The following is a 17,088-nucleotide window of genomic DNA, read 5'->3' on the forward strand; positions in this document are numbered from 1 at the left end:
ACAAATTTTTTAGTTCTAATTGTTATCTTTACTTGCTATACTGAAAAAATTTTCCCCTTAATAGAGATGTGACCATTTTAAGGATTTATACTGGTACCCCTGACTGACAGAGACGTGCTACTAGAGAAAGACAAAATGCCACAATACTATTGGTCTATAATTATTAGAACAAATACAGTTGTTCCGCAGTTCGGAAAAATTGAAACTATGATGTACTTCTTAACCAACACCACATGAAATAATTTCCAAAAGATGTCTTAATTTATTACATTTACTCCCACCTCCTGGTCTTAATTATAATCTAAATTTATACAGGAAAAAAAAATTTTATATGTAAACTTAATATGATAAAATAAATTTAATTTGTTTTAATATTGCTTAAATTAGGAATTTGAAGGCAGAGTTCATCAGTTATATGAATGAACTATTCATAGTATATGAATACTATTTATAGTATTATATAATTGTATATAATATAATTATATATAACATAATTATATATAATATAATTATAATACTATTATATATAATTATATATTGATATAATACTATTTATATATAATTATATATAATACTATTGATATATAACACTTTATGGAGCATTATATCACAGTCTGTGAGCATGTTATAAATATATAGACACCAAAAGTTGAGAAGCAAATATATTAATACTGGAAGTATGGCTTCAGGGTTGGCAGAAATGTCTATGATTTGGAAGACAATAAATTAATTTTTAAAAGGAAACAGAGCACACCTGTCACATAGGGGGACTCAATAAATATTTGTTGAATGAGGTAAGAGCATTCCAGATGTGCAAACAATTGTAATAGAGGAAAGTACAAAGTACTATAGAAATACAGGAAAAGGAGCAAATTAAAGCCAGAAAGAGTTAAGTCTTTTTAGAATAGATCATAGTTAAGCCTAGAAGATACTTAGGAGCTCACCAAACAGAGAACAGGGCTGGGCATTTGAAGAGAAGGGGGTGCTTGATGTTTGCATTTCATAAAAGTTTTGTGCTTTATCTCTGGCACCAGCCTCAGCAAGCGCCCTAATGTGCAGGCTCCCAAACATTCTCAGTTCCCAGTACCATTGGTCCCCCAGAATTTTCTTACTCCTCAGCCAGAAGAAATACCACCCAGTTCAATTTATTAAGTAGGTAGGTTCAAACAACTTACTAAGTATTCATATCCTAACAACTTAGTAGCTGTTTGGAAAAATAAAGAATATTAGAATAGTTAAAACAAGGAGGCCATTGGACTAAGGTAGGCGAGGCCTTTGAGAAGCCTATGTAAACAAAGCAAAGCAGAGACTGTGTACCTGCGTCTGAGAACATGAAACTCAACAACAACTCATCAGAAGCGGTCAACTAGGTTTTCTTAAATATGAAAAAACGCAACTCAAGAACAATGATCATAACCAAATAACTCAGTTTTCCCAAATAAGGAAAACATTTAAACAATTACAAGCAATTAAAGAATTGCTTTGCTGCCTGACCTGTGGTGGCGCAGTGGATAAAGCGTCGACCTGGAAATGCTGAGGTCGCCGGTTCAAAACTCTGGGCTTGCCTGGTCAAGGCACATATGAGAGTTGATGCTTCCAGCTCCTCCCCCCTTCTCTCTCTCTCTGTCTCTCCTCTCTCTCTTTCTCTCTCTGTCTCTCCCTCTCCTCTCTAAAATGAATTAAAAAAATTAAAAAAAAAAAAGAATTGCTTTGCTTTGCTTTAACGTCTTCTCTATAAAAATCTCCGCCCTGCCTGCTGCCCACAGAGCGTCCCTAACCATTTCTCAGTTTTGGCATCGCCCAGTTAGAATTGTTGTTTGCTAAAAAAACAAACAAACAAACAAAAAACCTTGAAAATTTAATTTTTCAGTTTACCTTTTAACCCTTTGAGTAGTACGCACGTTCATGTACGTCCTCACTCAAAGGGTTAACCAAAAACTTAACTACTCATAGGGTTAACAATACAAACTGGGAAAAAAGCTTTTATTGTCAATCAAAACTACTAAGGGCTGTATGTACCTGGGCACTGTACAACTTCTGTAACCTTGAAATCAGATTGAATGTTGCCACCCTCATTGCCTTATTTCACTTAGATTTTCACACAGTACTTGTTTTTAACACACAATCACCAATAAAACGAGCTTTGGCCTGACCTGTGGTGGCGCAGTGGATAAAGCATCGACCTGGAAATGTTGAGATCGCCAGTTCGAAACCCTGGGCTTGCCTGGTCAAGGCACATATGGGAGTTGATGCTTCCAGCTCCTCCCTCCTTCTCTCTCTCTGTTTCTCTCTCTCTCTCTCTCTCTCCTCTCTAAAAATGAATAAATAAAATTAAAAAAAAAAAAAAAGAAATAAAAAATAAAACGAGTTTTGTAAAGATATGTCATCAAAAGTGATATAGTGGCCTGACCAGGCAGTGGCGCAGTGGATAGAGCGTCGGACTGGCATGCAGAAGACCCAGGTTTGAGACCCCGAGGTCGCCAGCTTGAGCGCGGGCTCATCTGGTTTGAGCAAAAGCTCACCAGCTTGAGCCCAAGGTCCCTGGCTCAAGCAAGGGGTTACTTGGCCTGCTGAAGGCCCGCGGTCAAGGCACATATGAGAAAGCAATCAATGAACAACTAAGGTGTTGCAACATGCAACAAAAAACTGATTGATGCTTCTCATCTCTCCGTTCCTGTCTATCTGTCCCTGTCTCTCTCTCTCTCTATAAAGAAAAAAAAAGTGATATAGTGCCTCTAATGGTGAAACTGTGAACTGTGTCCAGTTCATGCTGTGTCTGACAGGTGTTGCATAGCACTATTTCCCTCAAGAATTTAAAATCCTGTGGCATCCTTGAAAGTTCACTGAGGAGTCCTGGGATGCCTTTATGCACAGTGTGGGAACTGCAGCTTTAATACCCTTGGCCAAGCTAAGGAAGAGTTTAATGCAGTATAGTGAAAAAAGAGGTATAAGACTATATATTCCAGCTGAGTAGTGATGATTTAACTTGACTAAGAATGATTGTGTTGTCAGAAATTGGACATAGGTATGATCATTTCTATTGTTAATTTGGCATGGTTTTTACCATTTGATTTATTTGTATTATGATCCTTTTTTAATAGATAGATGAATTGCATATATCTATGATCCAGTGGATGGTAAATTTGCTGCTATTAATGGTACCTGACTTGACTGACCAAGACACTCCCCCAAAGTTGGAGGAGGAAAGTGCTGACAAACATGACATAGGAGTTGCAAAGTTAGAGCTTGATGCAGTTGCACTGGCCAAAAAGTTGTCCCTATACTCCGATCATTTGAACAGGTAAAACTATCTGGATTATTTTATTCCTGCCCCTTTGGAGATTATTGTGACATAAAGCAGAGGAGAAAAGGGCAGTCAAGTAGCTGCAATAAAGAATTATACTAAAACCTTGAAAGAAGCTCTAGTTCAGTTTTTAAACTATAGTAGCTTCAACACTGCCCCATCGGAATATGAGATTTTGGTGGTTTCCCAATGGCTTTAGAATTCTTTTGAAAACAGTCTTAACATGGGCAGGAGGGGAAGTGTGTAAAGATGTGGGAGTGAGAATTACTATAAAAACAAAAAGGCCCACTTAACTTGGATAAGTGAGAAAAGTCCCACGCTTTTGCACAGGCTGGGAGTTTTATGAAGAAGCTTATAGTTGTCTATGCAATTCCATGCAAAGCTGAATGTACACTTTTATATGACATATTTCAGTAAACATCAACCAAAACATGTCTTTAAAAATGAGAAATAAAAAACAAAGCAAAACCTGGTATCTGGAAAGCTAGAGGATTCCCACCAAATAATGATTTCCACCAAATAAAGATGGTCTGAAAAGTTATAAAATATTAACTAGTAAGCATACTGTCACTATGATTTACTTTAAATTTGGAAGCAGCTTTTATTATCTAGCCAATTTCCCTCTTTGTTTCCATTCACTGTTACCAATGGTCAAGAGTATGAGGAAGGGAGGGGAAGAGAAAAAGGGTGAGAAACTGAGAAAGAGACAAATTATACTGTTTGGTGAGTCAGTAGCTTAATTATTATGGTAAACTTCCACTGTATCTGGATTTGAAACATTTAGGAGAGAAAACAACAATAATGGGCCATGCGGTGTGTGTGTTTGCTTTTTTTTTTCCAGTTGTTGCAAAGGGATGGTAACAGCTATGGCTCTGAGTCTAGCTGGCAGCTTACAAAAAAACCCAACTAAGGAACTCTATAATCTAAATGAGATGAAGGTAATAACCTTGTTTTCCCCTTACTTTTGTTTTGTTTGTTTTGAGCAGACATTTTAGGTTTAATTGATTTACAACAAACTACACATACTTAAAGGGTACAATTTAGTAATTTCTAAAATGTGCATACACCCGTAAAATGATTACTGATTACTATGGTAAGAAAAGAAATACATCCAACACACTCAAAGTTTCCTTGTACACCTTTATAATCTCCCTTTTTGTCCTCATTCCAGACAATGTCTGATCCACCTTCTAACAAAGATTATTTTTCATATACTAAAATTTATATAAATGGAATTGTATAAAATGTATAATTATTATTATTATTATTTTTTAGCAAGAGAGAGAGAGACAGAGACAGGGACATACAGGAAGGGAGATAGATGAGAAGCGTCAGTTCTTTGTTATAGCACCTTAGTTGTTCATTGATTGCTTTCTCATATGTGCTTTGACCAAGGAGCTCCGGGGGCTCCAGCCAAGCCAGTGGCCCCTTGATCAAGCCAGTGACCTTTATGCTTTTTAGTGCTGAGTAGTATTTCCTTGTATGGATATACACAATTTATGTTGACAGGCATTTGAATTGTTCCCAGTTTTCAATTATAACACAGTTTCAGTGCATATTTATGCACGTGTGCATTGTTTTCCTTTCTCTTAAGTAGAGTGGAATGGCTGACTCATATGGTATGTGTATGTTTAACTTTTAAAGAAACTGTCAAACTCTCTAATGAATGGGTAAGCCATTTTACACTCCTGCCAGTGTATATGAGTGTTCCAGTTGCTTCACATTCTCACCAGCACTTGATAATAATCAGTCTTTTCAATTTTAGACATTCTAATTGGTGGGTAATGGTATGCTGTTGTGGTTTTAATTTGCAGTTCCTCAGTGACCAATGACGTTGAATATCTTTTCATATGCTCATTAGTCATCTGTATCTCCTTTGGTGAAATGTACATTTCAATGTTGCTAAGAGAGTAGATCTTAAAAGTTTTCATCAAAAGAAAAAAATGGACCTATGCAATGTTGATAAGCAATGATAGGAGTTTTGGTCTATATTCATGGAAAATCACTTCTGTCCAAATCTGTGAACTGAAGTGATACGATGTTAATTGAATGAAGTTACATTTAGGGGAATTGTATTTAGCAGCTCATCATTGGGAGTGAGTGAATAAATGACTTGGTGTAATCTGATTTCTCCTGCTTAGTAATGTTCTTTTTATCTCTTCTCAGAAAGAATGTTATGAGTGGATCACCACATGCTCTCACCTTCTTTCTGGGATAAAAGGCAGAAGAGTAAAGTTATTGACATATGAAGAAAAGGAAAAGCTATTTGGAAAAGAGGTATTTGCCATGTGCTAGCACTGGTCATTATTCATATTCTTCCTGTATTTTTTTTAAATTTATTTATTAAATTTAATGCAGTGACATTGATAAATCAGGGTACATATGTTGAGAGAAAACATCTCTAGATTATTTTGACATTTGTGCTGTATACCTCTCCCCCAAAGTTAAATTGTCTTCTGTCACCTTCTATCTGGTTTTCTTTGTGCCCCTCCCCTCCCCCAACCCCTCTCTCCTTCTTCGCCCCATCCCCCCTCCCCCCACCTCCCACCCCTGTTGCCATCACATTCTTGTTCATGTCTCTGAGTCTCATTTTTATGTCCCTTCTATGTATGGATTCATATAGTTCTTAGTTTTTTTTCCAATTTACTTATTTCACTCCGTATAATGTTATCAAGGTCCATCCATGTTGTTGTAAATGATCCGATGTCATCATTTCTTATGGCTGAGTAGTATTCCATAGTATATATGTACCAAAGCTTTTTAATCCACTCGTCCTCTGACGGACACTTGGGCTGTTTCCAGATCTTCGCTATTGTGAACAATGCTGCCACAAACATGGGGGTGCATTTCTCCTTTTGGAGCCATTCTATGGTGTCCTTGGGGTATATTCCTAAAAGTGGGATAGCTGGGTCAAAAGGCAGTTCGATTTTCAGTTTTTTGAGGAATCTCCATACTGTTTTCCACAGTGGCTGCACCAGTCTGCATTCCTACCAACAGTGCAGGAGGGTTCCCTTTTCTCCACATCCTCGCCAGCACTTATTCTGTGTTGTTTTGTTGATAAGCGCCATTCTGACTGGTGTGAGGTGATATCTCATTGTGGTTTTAATTTGCATTTCTCTAATGATTAGTGATGTTGAGCATTTTTTCATATGCCTATTGGCCATCTGTATGTCCTCTTTGGAGAAGTGTCTATTCATCTCTTGCCCATTTTTGTATTGGGTTGTTTGTCTTCCTGGTGTTGAGTTTTACAAGTTCTTTATAAATTTTGGTTATTAACCCCTTATCAGATGTATTGTCAAATATGTTCTCCCATTGTGTAGTTTGTCTTTTTATTCTGTTCTTGTTGTCTTTAGCTGTGCAAAAGCTTTTTAGTTTGATATAGTCCCATTTGTTTATCCTGTCTTTTATTTCGCTTCCCCGTGGAGATAAATCAGCAAATATATTGCTCCGAGAGATGTCAGAGAGCTTACTGCCTATGTTTTCTTCTAAGATGCTTATGGTTTCACGGCCTACATTTAAGTCTTTTATCCATTTTGAGTTTATTTTTGTGAGTGGTGTAAGCTGGTGATCTAGTTTCATTTTTTTGCAGGTAGCTGTCCAATTTTCCCAACACCATTTGTTAAAGAGGCTGTCTTTACTCCATTGTATTTCCTTACCTCCTTTGTCAAATATCAGTTGTCCATAGAACTGTGGGTTTATTTCTGGGTTCTCTGTTCTGTTCCATTGATCTATATGCCTGTTCTTATGCCAGTACCAGGCTGTTTTGAGTACAATGGCCTTGTAGTATAACTTGATATCAGGAAGTGTGATACCTCCCACTTTCTTCTTCTTTTTTAAGATTGCTGAGGCTATTTGTGTTCTTTTTTGGTTCCGTATAAATTTTTGGAATATGTGATCTATATCTTTGAAGTATGTCATTGGTATTTTAATTGGTATTGCATTGAATTTATAGATTGCTTTGGGTAATATAGACATTTTAATGATGTTTATTCTTCCTAACCATGAGCACGGTATATGCTTCCACTTGTTTGTATCTTCCTTGATTCCTTTTATCAATGCTTTGTAATTTTCCGAGTACAAGTCTTTAGTCTCCTTGGTTAAGTTTATTCCTAGGTACTTTATTTTTTTGGTTGTAATTGTGAAGGGGATTGTTTCCTTAACTTCTCTTTCTGACTGTTCATTTTTGGTGTATAAAAATGCCTCTGATTTCTGAGTATTGATTTTATATCCTGCCACTTTGCTGAATTCATTTATCAGATCCAGTAGCTTTTTGACTGAGACTTTAGGGTTTTCTATATACAATATCATATCATCTGCAAATAATGATAGTTTTACTTCTTCTTTTCCAATTTGGATGCCTTTTATTTCTTCTTCTTGTCTGATTGCTGTTGCTAGGACTTCCAGGACCATGTTAAATAAGAGTGGTGAAAGGGGGCACCCCTGCCTTGTTCCTGATCTTAAGGGCATTGCTTTTAATTTTTGCCCATTGAGTATGATGTTGGCTGTGGGTTTCTCATAGATGGCTTTTATCATGTTGAGGTATGTTCCCTGTATTCCCACTTTGCTGAGAGTTTTGATCATGAATGGGTGCTGGATTTTATCAAATGCTTTTTCTGCATCTATTGAAATTATCATATGGTTTTTCTCCTTCTTTTTGTTTATGTGATGAATCACATTGATTGATTTACAAATATTGTACCAGCCTTGCCTTCCCAGAATAAATCCCACTTCATCATGGTGTATGATTTTTTCCATATATTGTTGGCTCCGGTTTGCTAATATTTTGTTGAGGATTTTAGCATCTATATTCATCAGAGATATTGGCCTATAATTTTCTTTCTTTGTGTCGTCTTTGCCTGGTTTTGGAATCAGAATTATGCTCGCCTCATAAAAGGAGCTTGGAAGTCTTCCTTCCTCTTGAATTTTTTGAAATAGTTTGAGAAGGATAGGAGTTAGTTCTTCTTTGAATATTTGGTAGAATTACGTTGTGAAGCCATCGGGCCCGGACTTTTCTTTGTTGGGAGTTTTTTGATAACTGTTTTGATCTCATTTGTTGTAATCGGTCTGTTTAGGTTTTCTGATTCTTCCAGATTGATTTTTGGAAGATTGTATGCTTCAAGGAATTTGTCCATTTCATCTAGGTTGTCTAGTTTTTTGGCATACAGTTCTTCATAGTATTTTCTTACAATATTTTGTATTTCTGTTGTGTCAGTTGTTATTTCTCCTCTCTCATTTCTAATTTTATTTATTTGAGTCCTCTCTCTGTTTTTCTTGGTGAGTCTACTTAAAGGTTCATCAATCTTGTTTACCTTTTCAAAGAACCAGCTCCTAGTTTCATTGATCCTCTGTATTGTTTCTTTAGCCTCTATGTCATTTATTTCTGCTCCGATCTTTATTATTTCCTTCCTTCTACTACATTTGGGCTTTACTTGCTGTTCTTTTTCTAATTCTTTTAGATGCAGGGTTAAGTTGTTTATTTGAGCTTTTTCTAGCTTCTGAAAGTGTGCCTGTAGTGCTATGAACTTCCCCCTCAGCACTGCTTTCGCTGTGTCCCATAAATTTTGAGTTGTTGTATGTTCATTGTCATTCGTTTCTAGGAATTTTTTTATTTCTTCTTTGATCTCATTTTTAATCCATTCATTATTTAACACCCTGCTATTTAGTTTCCATGTGTTTGAGAATTTTTGAGCTTTTCTGTTGTGATTCATTTCTAGTTTCATGCCGTTGTGATCGGAGAAAGTGCTTGATATGATTTCAGTCTTCTTAAATTTGTTGAGAGCACTTTTCTGTCCTAACATGTGGACATTCTCTCTATCCTAGAGAATGTACCATGAGCACTTGAAAAGAATGTATATTCTGCTGCTTTAGGGTGAAAGGTTCTGAAGATATCTATTAAATAGAGTTGATCTAGTGTTTCCAATAAGTCTGCTGTTTCTTTAATTTTCTTTCTTGAGGATCTATCTAGTGATGTTAGTGGGGTATTGAAATCCCCTACTATTGTAGTATTGCTGTTGATCTCGCCCCTTAAATCCATCAAAGTCTGCTTTATATATTTGGGTGCTCCTATATTAGGTGCATAGATATTTATAATAGTTATATCTTCCTATTGGATTACTCCCTTTATCATTATGTAGTGGCCTTCTTTATCTCTTACTATATCCTTTGTTTTAAAGTCCAATTTGTCTGATATAAGTATTGCTACCCCAGCTTTTTTTTCATTTCCGTTTGCATGAAATGTTTTTTTCCATCCTTTTACCTTCAATCTATGTGTCTTTTGTTCTAAGGTGTGTCTCTTGTAGACAACATATGTATGGGTCCTGTTTTCTTATCCACGCAGCTACCCTATGTCTTTTGATTGGATCATTTAATCCATTTACATTTAAGGTTATTATTGATATGTAGTTGTTTATTGCCATTTTCTTCTTTAAAGGTGTATTCCTTTTTTGCTATATTCTTTTCCCACTTTGATCTGTTTACAACAGGCCCCTTAACATTTCCTGTAGCATTGGTTTGGTTGTAATGAATTCCTTGAGTTGTTTTTTGTCTGGGAAGCTTTTTATTTCTCCTTCGATTTTAAACAATTGCCTTGCTGGATAAAGTAGTCTTGGTTGTAGGTTCTTGTTCTGCATTACTTTGAATATTTCTTGCCATTCCCTTCTGGCCTCAAGTGTTTCTGTTGAGAAGTCAGATGTCATCCTTATGGGGGCTCCTTTGTAGGTGATAACTTTTTTTTCTCTTGCAGCTTTTAATATTTTCTCTTTATCGCTTAGCTTTGGTATTTTAATTATGATGTGTCTTGGTGTAGGTTTCTTTGGGTTTCTCTTTAATGGAGTCTTCTGTGCTTCTTGGACTTGTGAGAGTTTCTCTTGCATTAATTTAGGGAAGTTTTCAGCTATGATATGATTGAACAACATCTCTATTCCTTGTTCTTTTTCTTCTTCTTCAGGAACCCCTATGATGTGGATGTTATTTCTGTTCATGTTGTCACAGAGCTCTCTAAGGGTTTCCTCTGACTTTTTGAGTCTCTTTTCTCTTTTCTTCTCTGTTTTCATTCCAGTTGTCCTCTAATTCACTGATTCGATCCTCTGCTCTATCTATCCTGTTTTTAATTCCTTCCATTGTGGTCTTTATTTCTGATATTGTATTTGTCATCTCCGACTGATTCTTTTTTATACTTGCTATTTCTTTATTTAGGTGTTTGTTGGTCAAATAAGTTTGTAAACATGATATATATGTTTGCTCGCTTGTGACTTATAATGGGTGTGGGGGACAGGCTATAAGCAGGCCAGGTTGTTGTAGCCTGAGGTTTGGTTTTGGGACTAAGCTTTTCCCCACACCCTTGACTGATTGTATGATCTGGGTGGTGCACCTCATGAGAAATCCAATTATGCCTTGGATAAGTGACTTTGTATCGGAGACTTCCTTGTTTGTATATTGGATTAAGGGATTTTGGTTTTCTACACTATAAAGTGGGACAGACCAGGAGCTCAGACACACAGTTCCTGCTATCACAATTGCAGGGGCTCCCCTGATCCCTTGCCCTTCATGGGAAGAGCTGGTTTTCTGCTTTTCCCTTGTCTTCTTTTGTGGTTTGCCTGTCTTGGTGAGACACCAATAAATAGGATGGCCCCCCATCCTCTGACTCCGCCATTTCTTTATCGCCTGCCCGAATCCAATGGGAACCTGCATGTGAATGGTCATGATGACGGCTCCTGGCCTTACAGTGTTCATAGTGACCATCCATTGTTGTTCTAAGATCCCTAAGCATTCTTACAATCATTATTTTGAACTCCGCATCTGGAAGTTTGATTATTTCCATATCACTCAGTTCATCTCCTGAAGGTATCACTTGTGGTTTCATTTGGATTGCTCTTTTTTGTCTTCTCATGGTGTTTTATTTGTAGAGTTGGTTGAGTCTAGGCTTGGTGTTGTCTGCCTCCAGTTTTCAGCTGTATTATTTCTAGGTCTTCTTGGGTTGGTATCAGCTGTTATGTGTAATCCACTTTCAGATTTGAGCAGCTTTGAAGTCTTGATTTGTTTGTTTTCTTAACAGGTGATAGTCTTGTTTACTGATCTCAGCAGGAGGCTTCCTTGAAACTGTATCCAGGAATGCGATGGGTGTAACCTGAGACTCTGAAGGCCTCTTTAGCCAGCTAATCTCACTGGGGGCAGGGTGTTTTCTCAGCCTCAGTAGGGGGAGGTGTATCTCAGATCTCCATGGAGACCTGAGTTACTGCCCCTCCTCCCCACTTCTTGTTTTCAGCTGTGTCTTGTTGCGCTGATTGGAGTTGGATAGATGTCCGGAGATCTCTGATCCGGAAGCAATTCAGCTCTGTTTTGTGAAAGGTTCAGTCCCTCCCCCAGTTATGGCCGCCTCCAGCACAGATGAGTCAGCTTTTTTAGTTCGTTTCCTGCATTCCTTAGCCCCTCACAGTCTGTCCCTCTCCCTGTCCTTTCCACTTGGGAGATAAGATGGTCTTTTCAACACACCTCGCTCCCTGGTCGCCAGGTAAGTGGCTGTGAGCAGTAGTTTCTGCTCTTTTCCCTATGTGAGATCCTCTCTGGGCTCTCAGCCTCACCCCCCCGCCCATTCCTGTAAGCAGAGGAGATTCAGGCGCTCCCTACCAGGATTGTGGCTTCTTCTTTGCTCCTTGGTTTTTGAGAGCTGTTCTTGCAATTCAGAGTTGGTTTTTCATGCTGATTTTTCCTAAATTGATTTGTATTCCAGTTTGGTGGTGAGAGCTGGGCGTCTGTGCATCCGCCTACTCCGCTGCCATCTTCCTTCTCCTGCTCCTCTGGCTCGGGGTGGGGTTCCCTCCAGCTGCTCTGGATCCCGGACCTTCCCCAAGGCTGCGGGAAGTACTCCAGACGCGAGGAAACTGCCCTTGTCTCTCAGCTTCTGAACGTGACACTATATATCCGGCTCAGAGCCTGGGTGTGGGGCGGGAGGAAGCCTTCTTCCTGTATTTTAATAGATAAGGGTCCAGTGACTTTTCCCAATCAATGTTTTGAATCCTCATTCACTTATTCTATCAGGAGAGAATTTCATCTCTGACCAAGAACATGGTAGCCCTTTTTCCTTCTCCAGAAGACAGTCATCCACCCAAACATCTCTCCTCACTTTCTTGGTAAATATTTTGTCTCCACATTCATAAAGGAAAGGGTGGCTTCCCAAGGGGAGCAGCCTGCCACTTGCCTCCCTGTTTCTGCACGTACCCTCCCTCCTCCCCTGTAGTCTCGGTCTTCCCATCCAACCCTACTTCTTCCTTTGAACACTTAATCCCGTGCTTGTTGTCTTCCTCTTTTGTATCTTAACATCTTCCTCTCTAATGGTTCCATTTTATCAACATATAAACTGTCTACACACCCTGCACATCACTGTGTTAATCCTGTGGTTTTAACTTCCACCCGTTTACTGACAACCCCAAATCAATGAAGATCATCTTCTTACAGGCAGTCACATTTATTTTTACTTCCATCTCTTTGAGAGAGTTTACCTCCAGTAAGTTCTGAAGAAGTTCCTATTGATCATAGAGCCATACAGGTATGATCTGATAGCGTACATGTCAATGCTCTTGGGTCTGAGAGGAAAGGTTCTATCTACACATTTGTGGGACTTAAATATAAAATAGCCATCCAATCAATCAACCACTAAGAGTTACCTTCTAAATATCTCTTGATTCTTCATCCTCTTCATTTCTGAAACCCTGTGTTGTTCTTTGCCTCCTATTATCTTTTTCTTCTCTCCTGTTCCTCTCTTCTTCTCTCTCTCTCTCTCTTTCCTCTGTCCCTTCTTCCTCCTCTTTAAATATAATCTTCTGCTGCTAGAGTGGTTGTTTAAAATGTAAAACAGATAAATCAATTTGTTGATATCTCATGGCCTTAGGATGAAATCCAATCTTCCTGGTATGACCTGCTATGATTGTGTTCTTGTCTTTCTTTCCCTAAGTTTCTGTCCCATTGAACTTCTGTTCTCAGAGCCAGTCATGTGCATACAGTATCCTCTCCCTTGTACCATCAGTTTTTCTTTTACTCAGGAAACCTTTTACCCGTCTACTACTAGATCAAGTGTCCACTAAATTGTAAGCTTCTTAAGGGCAAGGATCATTCCTTTTTCTTTTTCCAGAGAGAGAGAAGTGTCAACTCGTTACTTAGTTGTTTCATGTAGTTGTGTACTCATTGATTACTTCTCATATGTGTCCTCTGGGGGAGAGAGAGAAATATTGAATGTGCTCTGCCCGGAGTTTGAACAGGCAACCTCTGTACTTTGGAACAACACTCTAACCACCTGAGCTATCTGGCTAGGACAGACAGGGACCATTCTTCTTAATCTTTGTATTCTTGTCACTAGCATGGGGCTCAGTTGTAGGTTTAGTGCTCTTTAAATATTCTTTTATTTTTTTCTTTTTCTTCTTTCCCAAGTGAGAGGAGGAGTGATAGAGAGACAGATGTCCATATGTGCCCTGACCAAAATCCACCCAGCAACCCTTGTTTGGGGCTGATGCTCTGCCCATCTAGGGCCATGCTTGCAACCAAGCTATTTTTAGCACCCAGGGCCGATGTGCTCAAACCAATTGAGCCATGGTTGTGGGAGGAGAAGAGAGAGAGAAGCGGGAGGGGGCAGGGTAATGAAGCTGATGATCACATGCCAGGCTGACACTCTACTGCTGAGCCAACCAGCCAAGGCTCTTTAAATATTCTTGAGTGAATATTGCTAACATAGTACTTGTATATACACTAAGCTATAATTATAGTATTGTTTTATCTTACAGGACTTTGTAATAGAATTTGATGAGTCTGAAATAGACATGCTTTTTAAAGAGGATAAACAAAAAAGAAAGGAAGATAAGAAAGTTGAGAAGGAACGGAAAGAAGAGAGGGCAGAAGTAAGATTATTTAGTACTATTTTTTAAAGAATTTATGTATGTACTGTTGAAAATAAGAATAGATCATCTGTAGTAAACTCTTTAACTTCAACAAAATGCCTTTCCTCATAAAGATTTAACCATGTCTGAAGACACACTTACCTCTTAATTTTCTGAGGAAGGAGTGTCCTCTTTCCTTTCTAAATCCAGCTATTTCTGTTACCCTCATTCACACCTATACTCCTGTTACTGACATAATCAACCTCTCTCCCTGATGCTCTTTCTTTATCCCTTCATAGCTACATTCTTTAAACAGTAGTATACACTCTGTTTCCACTTCTTCAGCTCCTGTCTGAGCTGCCCTCCCCACCCTCCTCCCAGTCCTATCTCCACATCCCCCTTTTCCTTACCCTGTCTCCAACCATGTTGGGGCATTAGTGGTAATAACCTTACCTGGGTGCTTGTAATAATAACAAAAACACAATGATAATTACCAATACCTGAGTGTCTACCATGAGCAATATGCCTCAGACATGTTATCTCTTATCTACACAACATGGTTTCAAGGTAAATATTACCACCTCATTTTACAAATAAGAAAACTGAAGATCAGGAAATTTGACTGCCTTATCCAAAATCATGTAACTATAAGTAGCAGAACCAACATTCAAACCCATATAAGTCTGGCAAAAGAGCCCTTATTAATTTCTAGAATGAATATGGCTTTCAGAACTCATGATCACCTGACACTATACTGTCTTAATTTACTTCCCTAATGTTTCTTCTGTGCAAATAGTTTAAGTGTTGGCATGATCCCAGGCTCTGACCTAGGTCCTCTATTCACTGTACATGCAAGACAAGGGAACAAGAATATTGTACAACACCTAAGCCTCTTTGGACCAGCATTTTCTGTTTTATTTATGATACAGTGCTTGCATATAAAAGGCATAAAATATTATTTGGTCACCAAGTTCTGTCATATCTTTTAAATCTGTAATGCATTGCCTCTTTTCCTCCTTCTGTGGCCTTAGATCAGGCCATTTCCTCTGTATTTTACAAGCTCCGGGTCAGCCTCCAAACATCGTTTTTTCTGTAGAAACTTCCCTGAGCGTTTTTCTGGGTACACACAGCTCTCAGAGCATGCCTCTCTGCCAGCGGTGGTCACGCCGACCATCGTTGTTGTATTGCCTCTCTCCTGCTGTCCTGGAGTTCCCGAGGTCTAGAAGAGATCTGCTTGGTTTTTCTCAGTTATCCCCGCTTGTCCCCACTTCCCCGTCCACACTAATTTATCACACAGTGTTTGCTGTGAGGATTCAAAAATGCTCCTTAAATGATTAAAGCAAATAGAAAACGAAGGCAGACATGGCGCCGGGCAACCTGCCATGCCACTGTGTCACACATCACCTCACTGACGTGTCTTTGGTATTTCTGTGCCCTAGCCACCTCCAACATCCACAGAGGATGGAAAACTCATTCGATTCATTGGCGAAGACGAAAATATTCATTCCAAACCTCTGTTTGAAACAGATGTGTTATCTTCCTGGGTATGTATCTAAGACACAACTAGGAAATTCAAAACTAGAGAGAAAAGCTAGGAACTTTAACATTATGGAAAAATGATACCAATCTAACATAACTTTTATTTCTTCTAAGAGGACCAAGGGCTGCTAAGTAATATATTTTCCGGATTTTTTTTCTCCTCATATCATCCCTGGAAAACTTTTATTCCAACAACACAGCATCAAACACTTTTTATTCTCTTCTGTAAACCTTATTTTAAAGTTAGCATCTCATCCCTTTCATTAATTTAACAATAAGGAAATATGGCCTATTTTAAAATATATTCATTCAGCAGATTCTGTTGGGAACTGGATAAGCACATACCACCAACCACAAGAATTATTGGGAAATTGGAAACCTCTACACAGTGGCTATGGAAACTCAGTGGGAAAACAGATTTAAAATTCCACTATAGACAGTTATAGAACATTGGTAGAGGTGTTTTTCCCCCATATTTTTACTGCTTTGATACTTATGAAGTTTCCTAATGAACTTCTGTTTATTTTTAAACCTTTTCTTCCTTCCCTGTTTCTTTTGTTGATATTGTTTTCCCTGTTTCTTTCTAATTCTAATTGTATCTATGATCACCTTCAGCATGAATAATTTGGAAGCTGGTATGCTAATTGGCCACAGGGAATCCATATTCTCTTTTGTTGTTGAAACTGAGCTCAATTATCTACTATATAAATATGAGTAGTAAAAAAAATATTCTGGAAGACTTAGTCCAGAACATCTTATAGTATTGACCGTTGGGACTTCCAGTTTATTCATTGTGCATATGTCCTTTGTCAGAGAGAATCAGCTAATCGAGGTACACTGGCCCCAAAGTATCTTGAAGCAATGGCTATAATTGAACGCACACAAGAGAAGTTAATGTAAGTATGAGGCACCACAATGGTAAGAAGACAAAGATGGGCCCTAACCGGGTAGCTCAGTTGGTTAGAGCATTGTCCCAACATACTGAGGTTGTGGGTTTGATACCCAGTCAGGGCATATACAGGAATCAACCAATGACAGCATGAATAGGTGGAATAATGAATCAGTATTTCTCTCTCTCTCTCTCTCTCTGTCTTTGTCTATCTCCCTTACTCCCTCTCTCTTTCTAAAATGAAAGCAGTAACTAAAGTTAAAAAAAAAGAAGACCTGAAGATGTTGGCCAGGTTTGGCCAACACACTTCTTGGCTGACCTTTGGTTCTGCTTCTTTCATCCTCACTGGTGGGATGACTACCTCCAAATCTGCTAGAGTCAGTGACCTATACTGCCATAGTAGGAACATCTGTCCTGTCCTCATCCATAGTGGAGATGACGTCAAAGTGCATGTGTATGGGGATAAGGTGTTAGAAAGATTCAATTCTGTA

General features: G+C 38.4%; 1 protein-coding gene across 1 annotated transcript in view; it reads left to right on the forward strand.

Annotated features, from left to right (window-relative positions):
• AXDND1 (axonemal dynein light chain domain containing 1) overlaps positions 1-17,088 on the forward strand; it is a 63,942-nt gene that overhangs the window by 40,558 nt on the left and 6,296 nt on the right. The window contains exons 18-23 of the mRNA XM_066255124.1: positions 3,102-3,301; positions 4,146-4,242; positions 5,471-5,581; positions 14,077-14,190; positions 15,609-15,713; positions 16,522-16,604. Coding sequence (XP_066111221.1) covers positions 3,102-3,301; positions 4,146-4,242; positions 5,471-5,581; positions 14,077-14,190; positions 15,609-15,713; positions 16,522-16,604 — 710 coding nt within the window. The remainder of the gene's footprint in view (positions 1-3,101; positions 3,302-4,145; positions 4,243-5,470; positions 5,582-14,076; positions 14,191-15,608; positions 15,714-16,521; positions 16,605-17,088) is intronic.

This window comes from Saccopteryx bilineata, chromosome 2 (genome assembly GCF_036850765.1).
Source record: "Saccopteryx bilineata isolate mSacBil1 chromosome 2, mSacBil1_pri_phased_curated, whole genome shotgun sequence".
Classification (NCBI taxonomy): domain Eukaryota; kingdom Metazoa; phylum Chordata; class Mammalia; order Chiroptera; family Emballonuridae; genus Saccopteryx; species Saccopteryx bilineata.